Raw genomic sequence first — 13227 nt, 5'->3', positions numbered from 1 at the left:
GTATGTTAATGGTGTAACTTCTCTGTCTTACTTTGTATCATGGTATCTTAGTTTTTGCAAAGAAAATACTTGTGGTATTTTTCTTCAAAAGGACACTGAAGCCATGAAGAGAGCGTTGGCCTCCATAGACTCCAAACTGAACCAGGCTAAAGGTTGGCTCCGTGACCCCAGTGCCTCCCCAGGTAACCCTCTGGTTCTACTTTTCTGATAGATAACAGCAAAAAGCTAAAAACCAGGCAAACAAAAGACAAAGAAAAGAGAAAAATCATTTTGTAATCTCATAATCCTGAGATAAATACTGCAACATTTAGGGGCATACTCCATTCTCTGATAGTTTTGACTAATTGAAGTATTACTGGTCCTTAAAAGGATGAAGGGCATAGTCTACCTCTCATCACAGAGGAATAAAGCAAAGTGAACTGGGCATTCTTTGCCAAATTATTGGTTCACCCCTTCCCTGAATCAGAAAGGTAATTATTTTGAATGAAAGCTCTCCTTTTCTAGTTCCCGTTGGGCAGATTTCCATTTACGTCAACAGAGTACTTAATTAAGCAGATGAAATGATGATGCTAACAAGAATTGGGAAGCAAAGTTGACTTGTATAAAGATAAGACCCAAATAGGTTATTGAGCTAGGCATTATGGATTTTCTAATCTAATATTTATTCAGTTTTAGATTAATATTTGAATGAATGTGAAAAGCCTAATGGAGTTTAGAGGCGTTGAGTACTATTGAATTGTTAGAGCCTACTTTCATCATTCACATGCTTACCACAAACTGCTTATTATCTCCAGATGGGTATGGTTGCAAGGATCTTTTTGAGCAGTCTCTGTGGTTAAAACCTCAGCCTATGGTTGTAAGGGCAGTGCTTGGCTGTTAGCTATCAGATGTATTGCCTTCTATTCACTTGTCATTTAAAATCATCCATTCCTTCATGAATGAAATGACTTGTAAAGCAACCTTTCTAAATAATTAATGGATCAACAATGTAGATATTGAACAGCTCTCTCTCTCTCTCTCTCTCTCTTTTTTTTTTTTTGGCTGCGCCACCTGGCTTGAGGAATCTCAATTCCCCGACCAGGGATCGAACCCAGGCCGTGGTAGTGAAAGCCTGGAATCCTAACCACTAGGCCACCAGGGAACTCCCTTGAAAATCTCTTTGTTTTAGGTGATGCTGGTGAACAGGCCATCAGGCAGATCTTAGATGAAGCTGGAAAAGTTGGTGAACTCTGTGCAGGCAAAGAACGCAGGGAGATCCTGGGAACCTGCAAAATGCTAGGGCAGATGACTGATCAAGTGGCTGACCTCCGAGCCAGGTAAAGTTCCTCTGCTCTCACCAGAGCAGTAGTGGTAACAGTTGGGATCTCGCTCCTGATGGAGTGATTCAGAAAGCAAGTTTCTGTGAATTTTACTGAATTCTCTTTGGCTAATAGATAACGTAGATATTATATTCTACTAATTCTTTTGAGATTGGAGTGAATTTTCCTTTTGTTGAACTTTTAAAATATGTAGATGCCTTATCGTAAAGTTGAAATCTGTTTTTTTAGTTTCTAGCCATAAGCTTATGAAAAATAAGGTGCATAGATATCTTTTATGAAGGCTGGATAGAAAAAAAACATAAAGAGTGAAAACGTTGGAATTATTTCACATGTCATTTTAAAAATCAGTTAAATAGATTATCCTCTACGTTGGTCATTTCTAGGCTCTTTTGAGTTTCTATTTCATCATTATTCATTTGGTTTTATAATTCTTTTACCTATCTCTTACCCACCTCAAGTCTTGGCTTTTAGGATCCACCTCCATTCCCCCAAATTAAATATGTATAGTTTGCTATTAAGAAAACTCAGTATAATATAGGTTTGTTTGGAACTCATACATATAGTTAATGAAGTTCTAAAAGATTCTCATCTTTATGGAATTTTATAGTACGGACATTGTGAAAAACTGAGGTATGATGACACACTAGTATAAATGAAATTTAATTTTGCTTCAAGATTGTCATGAAACGTCTTGAGATAATTGGAATACAGTATAAGGTCTCCCTACAAACTAAGGCTTCAGGAACACACCTTGACGTGTTGCACACCATTACACCTAGCCTCAAATGTATTAACATAATGGACTTAAGAATATAGTTTTTTTTTTGCAGTACGCGGGCCTCTCACTGTTGTGGCCTCTCCCACTGTGGAGCACAGGCTCCCGACGCGCAGGCCCAGCGGCCATGGCTCATGGGCACAGCCGCTCCACAGCATGTGGGATCCTCCGAGACCGGGGCACGAACCCATGTCCCCTGCATCGGCAGGCGGACTCCCAACCACTGCGCCACCAGGGAAGCCCAAGAATATAGTTCTTAAAGGAGTGGTTCCTGACCTTTCTTGGACCAAGGTCATTTTCATAATTTGATGAAAGCCATTAATCTCTACCTAAAAAGTTACATATAAACATGCCCATACAATACTATATGTAATTTCCAGAGGTTCATGGATTCACTGTAGCCCTGGAAGCTCCACGGGCTTCAGGTTAAGAGCCTTTACCTTAAAGGGAAGAAGGAACAGCATAAATAAATGTGATCTCATTGAGTGCAGTGGGCCTTTTCTCTTGCTGTGAAGCAGTCTCCTCTGCCATGAGCATGCCAAGAACTTTACAGAAAGGACAAAAAAGAAGTTCTGTTCCCATCTGGAGAAATGCCAATGCAGTTTGACAAGATTCTTGGCTCTTCTAATTTCTCACTGCTGGCTCTTTTGTCTGCAGCCTTTTCACAGTGTGGTAGACAGTTTTCAGTTGGAATTCTCAAATACACAGTTGTATGTATTTAGAGAAAGATGAATCTGAGCAAGAGAACGAGGTAGTTGCTGTACAGGACCGACCATAAATCTGTAAAGAGAAAAGGTTGGAACAGTGAGGAGCCTCAATGGGCCTGCTTCACACTGGAGTCTGCGATAGCCTTTCACAATGAAAGATTACAAAGCTGTCTCCTTGTTATCCTTTCTTAAATATGCCTAGCTTTCTAACAGCTTAGTGGCTGAAACTCAGTAACAATTTCCTCTTTGGTATTCTTCTATTCAGTCACCTAGAGTTTCTAGGGTTGTAAGTATATATTTTCCCCTCCATGGTACTCAAACTTTTTATTTTGAATGAAAAATTATGCAACCCATAAATATTTTTACTTTTTCACAGTTGGACTCTTATACAAACAACGTTCCTCATAATGAATTAGTAGATTTGAAGGAAAAAAGCAAATTAAAACATAAAAAGTATATTTCCAAAAGTCTTAGACTCCTCTGCCATGTAAAAGGGAGGTGTCAAGTACAAGTAAAAAGTATATATATATATACCTGGCAGTAAATATTATTGAGTTCACTACCTCAAATATTGGTATACATGAAAAACATATAAATTTAAAAAGAGGATAGGTAGATGAATGACACACCCATACTATTATTAAGGGAAGCAAAGATGTTTTGTAGTCTATCCTAAAATCAGAAACTCAGGTTATGATGATCAGCCATTCCATTCAACCAAATGATAAAGTTGCCACCCCTATCATTGAGTTTACCAGGCTGGGTGGATTCAAAAATATGAGTATAAAAAGATGGCAAATCTTACTTTGCTATGACCTGGGAAGTCTCTAACAAAGGGAAAACAAATTTCTACTAACTCACATCATTTTTTTGTAGTAGCAGCATACCACTTCTGAGAGAGGAAAATAGTGAAATTAGTTCTTTAGGAACATGATGAGAAATAATGGTTTCTTGTCCTTGTGTGCCCTTTTCCCTCAGTACTATCTGGTTTTGATACTTATAGTTTGCATAGGAGTGGAAGGTAGATATTTAAGATTACCATTAGGTTATGATAATGACAACTCTGTAATAACAATAGTCACATATGTGTATTGCTTTATTGCCAAAGTATTTTCAAGTATTTCTTTTTGCTTGATGCCACTCTGTTTGATAAGCAGGGCCAGTATTATTACCTACCTACCCCTCATTTTCTAAGTTAGAAAACTGAAGCCCAAGGAAGTTAAACATTGTACCCAAGGTTCCTCAGGTAGCAGGAGCCAGGATTTGAACAGACATCTACTTGGTCCCAGTGTGGTGTGCTTTCAGTAGCATTATGTGTGCTGCCTCCTGAAACATTTTCAATGTATACTTGCCCATAAATAAGATAATCTAATGGGCTGTTTATTTCTAAAGCATACGTACTATGGTAACAAAACCTTCCATAGCAATAAGATCACAAGCACATTTCCCCCCTGAAGATTAGGTTTGATTATGTAATCACCACCAAGAGGAAAATCATTATCAAAATGTGCAAGTCTGGTCTTTAAAGTGGTTATGCAGTTCCTTGAAGCTACTGTGTATTATTTTTAAGAGCAAAGGAGAAATTAGATGGTTTGGGTGTTTTGCTTTGTCTCTCTCTGTGTTTCCTTGTGTTATCGCAGATTTAGTAGAAAAGGAAAAGGACAAACATGTTAGTAAAAGAACATATACTGTGCTTTTAGTAATATTTTGCCATTAAGAATTTGAGAGAGTACAACAGCAGCATCTATCTGTTTGAGCAGAGGACAAGGAGCCTCACCGGTGGCCATGCAGAAAGCCCAGCAGGTGTCTCAGGGTCTGGATGTGCTCACAGCAAAAGTGGAAAATGCAGCCCGCAAGCTGGAAGCCATGACCAACTCAAAGCAGAGCATTGCGAAGAAGATTGATGCTGCTCAGGTAGCGATGATGATTTTTAGCAAGGGTGGGAAATAAAGGAGAAAGAGAAATGTTCCATAAATATCCTGTATCCCTCTCCCCCTAACTTTCTATGGGTGGATAATGGGTGTTTCTAAGTGATAACTGATACAACACTAGTTGCCAATGTTAACACGTCCCCTACCACCACAGGCTTAAGGCTAATGTTTATCCATATTTTGAAATAGAGATCTTAATTTTGAATTCTTCAGTTAGTTAAAAGTAAGCATTCTGAGTACCATTCCCCTAGCTCCTGATGGAGATTACAGTATGTTAAACCTGTTATTCATCTCAGAATTCACAACTGTGTTTGGTCATAGCAATGTAAAAGGGTTAAAGCTTTCTGATATTACTCTACTATAAAATGATTTTCAAGCATTTCATGAAGAAACATAAATGTTTAAGAAACTGAAGAATTAATAAGGTGTGATTAATTCAAAGCTAAAGCTCATGAAGATATTTTATCCTAATGAGAAAGAAAAAAATCATTTTTAAAAAGATGAAGGGGGACTTCCCTGGAGGTCCAGTGGTTAAGACTCCGAGCTTCCACTGCAGGGGGCATGGATTCGATCCTTGGTCTGGGAACTAGGATCCTGCATGCCGCACGTGCAAATATTAATATCTCTATAAATAAATAGCTGAAGGATTGATTTGGTTTTGCCTGAGTAAGAACTGGTGTAAAATAATAAGGATCAGCATTATAGAAACAATTGCTGGTATGCCTTATGGTTACTTTTTTTTTTTTTTTTTTTGGTGGTACGCGGGCCTCTCACTGTTGTGGCCTCTCCCGTTGCGGAGCACAGGCTCCGGATGTGCAGGCTCAGCAGCCATGGCTCACGGGCCTAGCCGCTCTGCGGCATGTGGGATCCTCCCGGACCAGGGCACGAACCCGTGTCCCCTGCATTGGCAGGCGGACTCTCAACCACTGCGCCACCAGGGAAGCCCTTATGATTACTTTTGAAATATTTCTGATGGCCTTGTTAAGTTTAGTAAAATTGGTTCATGAGTAGATCACAGTGTGCTTCTTTTCTATTTCTTTGTGTGTAGAATTGGCTTGCAGATCCAAATGGTGGACCAGAAGGAGAAGAACAGATTCGAGGGGCTTTGGCTGAAGCTCGGAAGATAGCAGAATTGTGTGATGATCCTAAAGAGAGAGATGACATTCTACGTTCTCTTGGAGAAATATCTGCTCTGACTTCTAAACTAGCAGATCTACGAAGACAGTATGTATTTAATCAATTAAATTGTCCTTTACTCTCTCTCTTTTTCCCCCTAATCACATATATAGTTGAAATTTATAAGTTAAATGCACATATGATACTCTTCCATTGTCTTCTTATTGATTCTTTGTGACGTGGTGAGGGCAGATATTTTTAAATTAATAATTTTAGGATACTAAGAACTATTTTTTAAAAAAATATTTTTAAGAGATCTATTTTTAAAATTAATTAATTAATTAATTTATTTATTTGGCTGTGCCGGGTCTTCGTTGCGGCATGCGGGATGTTTAGCTGCAGCATGTGAACTCTTAGTTGCGGCATGAAGGATCTAGTTCCTTGACCAGGGATTGAACCCAGACCCCCTGCATTGGGAGCACAGAGTCTTAGCCACTGGACCACCAGGGAAATCCCTGAGATCCATTTTTTAAAATTTCTAAGCTAGGACGTACTACTACACCATGTTTGTGACTTGTCTGTTTCCCAGGCATATGAGGAAAATAACTTTTGTGGCTAGCTATGAAAAGCTTTGTGTGTGTGTGTGTGTGTGTGTGTGTGTGTGTGTGTGTTGGGGTGGGATGGGGAGGCATAAGAAGATAGTTCTTCCTTGACCAGCAGTGTTACTTCTTATGTAGCAATTATAAAAGATCCTTAAATATAACATCCTCACTGCAGGTTCTTCTCTTAAGGGGATTTTTTTTTTTTTTTAAATCGGTGAGACAGATAAGGCTTTCATAGCATCTACTTTGATTGTATAGAAAAGAAGTGTCACTTTCTCCTTTTGAAAGATATTTTTCTGTCTTAAAAAAAAAAAACTTCATCATATGCTAAAAAGAACATTAAAAAAGTGTACAATGGCAAAAGTAAGAGTTGCTTCTCTCCCACCTCAGTCCTCCAGTCACTTCTCCAGGAATAACCATAGTCAAGTATCTTGTGAGATTCGACTTTTCATTTAACTTGTGTATTTCACTCCCTATTCTTCCACAGGAGAGTGCCTAACCTTTTTCCACAGAGGTACTTTAGAGTCCTTTCAAATCTTATATTGGGTAAGAGACCAACGTTAGCTAAGAAAGCAGACTTCTGCCTCAGACCTTGAAATAGGAATGAGTGGGAGCAGGGTGGGTATACTTTAGGCAGGAGGTTGTGGTGATAGAGAGCAGCTTAAGTAATAGCTCAAGTTTGATTCTATATCAAGCTCAGTCATTTGGGGGGTCACTATTTTATACCCCAAATATAAAATTATGTAGGTGGGAAAATGTATAATTGGACAATTGTAAAGTAATATATGTCTACAAATTTTGGTCTCTGTTCATTAATATTGGCTAATTAATATAGTCTTTACATTTTTACTAGATTTAAAAATACTCAGAGGAGGAAACTATGTTCTCAGGATCCTAACACAGGTCCATATACATAGCAGGCACTCATTAATGTTTCTTAATGATGAAGAGAGAATTAATGATAATAGTGATAACAGCAGACCAAGTTTGGTCACATGCCATCATTACTTATTCCTATTATCTATCAATCAATCAATCTATCTATCTATCCATCTATCTATCTGTCTATCTAAAACTTCCAGGCAGCAGGAGTAGCTATGATCAGAACCATAGTAATTATCTTCTTTGTCCAGCTTTATAATGGAGAAAGTATGAAAGTTTAGAATCATAAAGGAACTTTTAAGATAGTATCTAAATTAGTCATTCTGTCAGGTAGACTAAGATTTGCATTTTTATCGGTGAGCCAGATGTGATTATCCTGAAGTTTACTTTTCTATGACCTAGTGGACTTGAGATATAAAATGAGTCAGATTTGAGATGGCAGGCTCAGGGGCCACCTAACCTAGTGATGACTGATCGAGCTCAGCTTACCAAATGGTTGAGCTTGGTTGAGCCAGACTGACCAAACTCATATTTAACTACAACATATTTAACTGTCTTAACGAGGAAAAACAATCAGAATTTATATTATTAATTTCTGATTTAAGGGTCAAATAGATAAATCCCTCTCCTTTCAAACCAAGTTAATAATAATCATTAGCAGTTTGTCATCTCATTAGCAGTTGTATTAGCAATTAAGTCATCTCAATGTAAAGAGTGTCTTTGTGTGACAGGATGGCTATTTTTTTTCTGCAGGGGAAAAGGAGATTCCCCAGAGGCCCGAGCATTGGCCAAACAGGTGGCCACGGCCCTACAGAACTTGCAGACCAAAACCAACAAGGCAGTGGCCAACAGCAGACCTGCCAAAGCAGCTGTCCACCTTGAGGGCAAGATTGAGCAGGCACAGCGGTGGATTGATAATCCCACAGTGGATGACCGGGGAGTTGGTAAGATCATCACTGCACTTATTAATCCTCATTAAACTTATTACAGTGAAGATAAGCAAGTTGTTGATAGAGATCCTGTATCATCTGTAATTAGGTACAGAAGGGGTTCTTTAGCCACTGGTGAGTAAGTCATTCCACAGTGTGACTCCATCTCCAAATGTAGCCAATAAATTTCCTGTGATTTAATCAAGAAGTATTAATAAATAAATGATTTTGCTGCAGGCAAATAGAAAATTCCTCAGGTTGCAGCTGAAACTTTGAGCTGATTATTTCCAGTCTATGTATACTTTCATTCTGTTGTATTTCTGTTATTACAGTCCTTAGTTAAGTTCACAGTTAAATATAATTTTTGAAAATAAGTAAAAGACACTTAACTACCAAGGTTGTTTTCAGTTGTGAGGGCTCCTGTATCACACAATCACCTGTAGAGTTGCTAACCTAAAATTTTGATTTTTGAGAGATTTTAGGAATGGATCTATAAGAATTTAGGTTGTATTATGATAGCAAGCTGAAAGATCTATTTATTTCATTTGCTGTATTCATTGGAAAAAGATAAAATTTTTAATTGGTGATTCCCAGTGTGGGGGAATCAGGCAGACATATAGTTTACTGGTGGAGGAATAAATTGGTACAAATTTTCTGAGTGGCAATTTGGAATTATATGTCAAGAGCTTTAAAAAAGTTCATACCCATTGACTCAGCTATTTGACTTACAGGAATTTATTCTAAAAATAATTAGAGATGTTTCTAAGGAGTTACATATGAGAATATGTAAATAGTGTAAATATTTAATAATATTAACAGTTATGGTTCATATGATAAAATGTTGCATAGAGTTAGATCATGATTTTTGAATAATATTTAATGATGTAGAAAAATGCTCACGTTAAATAAAAAGAAGCAAGGAGTAAAAGTTAATGTATAGTATGATCCCGGTTTTATAAAAGAGAAATGTATGTATGTATAGGAGCATGCAATGCATTCAAAAAGACTGGAAGGAAATGGTCAAATATATCAGTCTCCAAGTGATGGGATTATGGGTAGTTTATATTTTTTTACGTTTTTTATATTTCCCCAGTTTTTTGTCTTGATAGGGGAAAAAACCCCACTAACCCCACTAAATGTATTATTAAGAAAAGAAATCCTTACCAGAATGGCACAGTGGTTGGCTTCTCCTGGTCTATGTGAGTTTCAGTGTTTTCCTCTTGGTGCAGGTCAGGCTGCCATCCGAGGGCTTGTGGCCGAAGGTCATCGTCTGGCAAATGTCATGATGGGGCCTTATCGCCAAGATCTTCTTGCAAAGTGTGACCGAGTGGACCAGCTGACGGCCCAGCTGGCTGACCTGGCTGCCAGAGGGGAAGGGGAGAGTCCTCAGGCGAGAGCCCTTGCATCTCAGCTCCAAGACTCTTTAAAGGTAGAACTTGGGAGCACATATCATTACATTTCTTTCTTTCTTTTTTTTAGAAATAAATTTATTTATTTAATTTTTGGCTGCGTTGGGTCTTTGTTGTTGTGCACGGGCTTTCTCGAGTTGTGGCAAGCGGGGGCTGCTCTTCATTGCAGTGTGCGGGCTTCTCATTGCGGTAGCTTCTCTTGTTGCGGAGCTTGGGCTCTAGGTGCACGGGCTTCAGTAGTTGTGGTGCACAGGCTTCAGTAGTTGTGGCACGCGAGCTCAGTAGTTGTGGCTCACGGGCTCTAGAGCTCAGGCTCAGTAGTTGTGGCGCATGGGCTTAGCTGCTCTGCAGCATGTGGGTTCTTCCTGGACCAGGGCTCAAACCCATGTCCGCTGCATTGACAGGCGGATTCTTTTTTTTTTTTTTTTTTAAGACTAATGGGGAAAACTCCCCATTGCCTATTTTTTTATTTTTATTTATTTATTTTTGGCTGCATTGTGTCTTCATTGTTGCACTCAGGCTTTCTCTAGTTGCATCGAGTGGGGGCTACTCTTCGTTGCGGTGCACGGGCTTCTCATTGTGGTGGCTTCTCTTGTTGTGGAGCACAGGCTCATTACATTTCTTATGCTTACTATTATTCAAAAATTAGGAGGGAGAGTTTTTAAAAAATATAATTTCTTGAGTCTAGGGAAAGTGAAAAAGGTGTGATCAAGAATATAAGGAGGGGCTTCCCTGGTGGCGCAGTGGTTAAGAAACCGCCTGCCAATGCAGGGGACACGGGTTTGAGCCCTGGTCCAGGAAGATCCCACATGCTGCAGAGCAACTAAGCCCGCACTCCATAACTACTGAGCCTGTGCTCTAGAGCCTGTGAGCCGCAACTACTGAGCCCGCGTGCCACTACTGAAGCCCACACGCCTAGAGCCCAAGCTCCGCAAGAAAAGAAGCCACTGCAACGAGAAGCCTGCACACCGCAATGAAGAGTAGCCCCTGCTCGCCACGACTAGAGAAAGCCTGTGCACAGCAATGAAGACCCAATGCAGCCAAAAATTAAATAAATAAATAAAATTTTTAAAAAAAGAATATAAGGAAATCCAGAGCTTATTAAGGAAAAGCTTACTAGTGTGTGATAGCAATTAAAATTGTGTTTCTCAAGCTTCACTCAATCAAGGGCTCTTTCATATTTGCTCTACCATGTATCACCTATACTTTTTTATTTAGTCAGTATTTTTCTTAAAATGGACTCCTTTTTTAAACTTTATTTAAAAGAAAAGTTTATAAAAATCCTGAAATCAGGAGTTTGAGTTAGTTATATTTTTTCTAATATTCTATAAAAGAAACACACAATTATTAAAATAAAAACATTTGTCTGTGTAACACCTATATTCATTTCAGATACCACCAGCCAGTGCATGCTACCCACCTTGAGAAACAGTGGGGGTGATTGATCCTTCTTCGAGTATTAATCTAGAATAAAACTTAGATTGGACAAAGTGTGATAATTATGAAAAGGAGTTTTTTCATGACTTCTGAGAATCTTCTGCTTTTGACCCATGTTAAAATAAAAAATGGATTCATATATTGGTTATCAAGTTTTTCTAGAAGCTTATTTGAAATATCCAGAAAAATTCCATTATTGATTTCTTTCATCTAAATATAAGAAGTTGCTTAGAAATTTGGCACTGCATCCACCAAACAGTCCTTACAGTTACTGTAATTATGTCAGGCCCCTCCAGCACTGGGATTGTTGAGGAGCTCTGTCTCATCTCATGGTCTTCTTTGGGCTCAACCCCATGATTCTTAGTATTATTCTTAGGGGCCATCAAGAAAGGAAGTAAGATTTCTTGTTTGGGTGGAACAGTCTAGGGAAATGTGGGTCATGTGGGCAGGATTCACTTCTTACACCTGTTTCATGCTAGCTCAGTGCTTTGTACACAGTTGATACTCATAGCTGATAAAGTTGAATGAAACACCAAATGAATGAATGTGTCAGTGAAGGAAGGACAATGGCAGATGTGCTTTTTGGATATTTCTGGAAATTTTAATTTTTAAACAATGTTTTAAAGGATCTGAAAGCCCGGATGCAGGAGGCCATGACTCAGGAGGTGTCAGATGTTTTCAGTGATACTACAACTCCCATCAAGCTGTTGGCAGTGGCAGCCACTGCCCCTCCTGATGCACCCAATAGGGAAGAGGTGGGTATCTGAGGTCTTCCATTTCTTCTGTTGGCCAGCCATGTGTATATGTATATGTATGTGTATGTGTATATGTATATGTATATGTATGTGTATGTGTGTGTGTAAAGGTAAAATGTGACTGCAGTGTATGTCAGGAGTGGTTGGGAAATTGTGGATGAAGGGTGGAAAGGTAGAAGAGGGAAGAAAGGCCTTGCCACTTCTTCTTTCAGTCACCAGGTATGTTGCTTAGGAATGTCTTTAGGACATGTCTTCACTTGCAAGCAGTAGAAGACCTGACTGTCAGAGATGAAAACAAGTGGGTTTTATTTTCATCACATAACAAGAAACATGGAGCTAGGTAGCCTTGGCATTGGTTCAGCAGCTTGATGCCATGAAAGCTGGTATCTCTCTGATTTTCTTGATCTTTTCCTCATGATGTGAGATGCTGATGCAGCCCTAGGCATTATGTTCAAGGCAGTAAGAAATGAGCAGTGGGGGCATTCCAGTCACAACTAGAATAACTGTCCCTCTAGTTATAACCTTCCTTTTAGTGTCCCCTTAGGACACTTTATTCTCCAGACAGAAGTCAGGGCAATTCTTTTAAATCATTTGATGTCATTCTTTTACTCAAACCCTTCAGATTACTCCTCCCTGTCCCAGAGTGAAGCCAGAGTCCTTACAATGAACAGTAAGGCCAGTGATGTGCTGGTAGACACAGGAAAAAACAAAACAAAACAAAAACAAAAACAAGAAGGCCCTGATTTGTAATGTTTGTTAATTTCCATGATGTAAATATTCCCATGATGGCTGTTTCAATGTGAAGTCACTGTAAGCAGAGTCGGGAAGAGATGGGCACATTTGGCTCTTATGAGCTTGTGTGAGTTGATACCAGCAGCTTCGTCACACCACTGCATCTGGTCCGCCATCTACTTGTCTGACCTTGTGTGGTGCCTCTCTTCCCCCTCATGCTCCTGTCTCTGCATTGATCTTCTTGCGTTGTATTCCCAATATTCCTTGTTTATGTTTGTATGTTCTAACCTTGGGGCCCTTGCTGTTGTTCTCTCTGGTCCTCCCACAGATAACTGCAGGTATTGTTCGCTCACTTTCCTCAGCTCTCTACTGAAATGTCACTTTGGGGTCACCACCTAAGATCGCAACCCCACCCCAAGCCCATCCCAAGAAATTCCCTAATCTCCATATCCTACATTTCTCCTTCGTGTTTATCAACACTTACATATTTACCTCGTTTTCCTCACGTTAGCATGAAAGCTCCATGTGGGCAGGGATTTTGTTTTGTCATTACTTTATTCCCATTTCTTAGAACAATGTCTGACACATCCTTGGTGCTGAATAAATGAAAGTAAACGCTCACCCAGAAATCCT

General features: G+C 39.2%; 1 protein-coding gene across 2 annotated transcripts in view; it reads left to right on the top strand.

Annotated features, from left to right (window-relative positions):
• Positions 1–13227, top strand: part of VCL (vinculin) — a 101411-nt gene that overhangs the window by 68183 nt on the left and 20001 nt on the right. For both annotated transcript variants that reach the window (XM_060034757.1, XM_060034758.1), the window contains exons 7-13: positions 92–182; positions 1169–1316; positions 4562–4715; positions 5781–5956; positions 8086–8276; positions 9491–9690; positions 11734–11862. In XM_060034757.1, the coding sequence (XP_059890740.1) occupies positions 92–182; positions 1169–1316; positions 4562–4715; positions 5781–5956; positions 8086–8276; positions 9491–9690; positions 11734–11862 (1089 nt within the window). The remainder of the gene's footprint in view (positions 1–91; positions 183–1168; positions 1317–4561; positions 4716–5780; positions 5957–8085; positions 8277–9490; positions 9691–11733; positions 11863–13227) is intronic.

This window comes from Delphinus delphis, chromosome 16 (genome assembly GCF_949987515.2).
Source record: "Delphinus delphis chromosome 16, mDelDel1.2, whole genome shotgun sequence".
In the NCBI taxonomy this organism is placed as follows: domain Eukaryota; kingdom Metazoa; phylum Chordata; class Mammalia; order Artiodactyla; family Delphinidae; genus Delphinus; species Delphinus delphis.
This window is presented reverse-complemented; position numbering and strand designations above follow the sequence as displayed.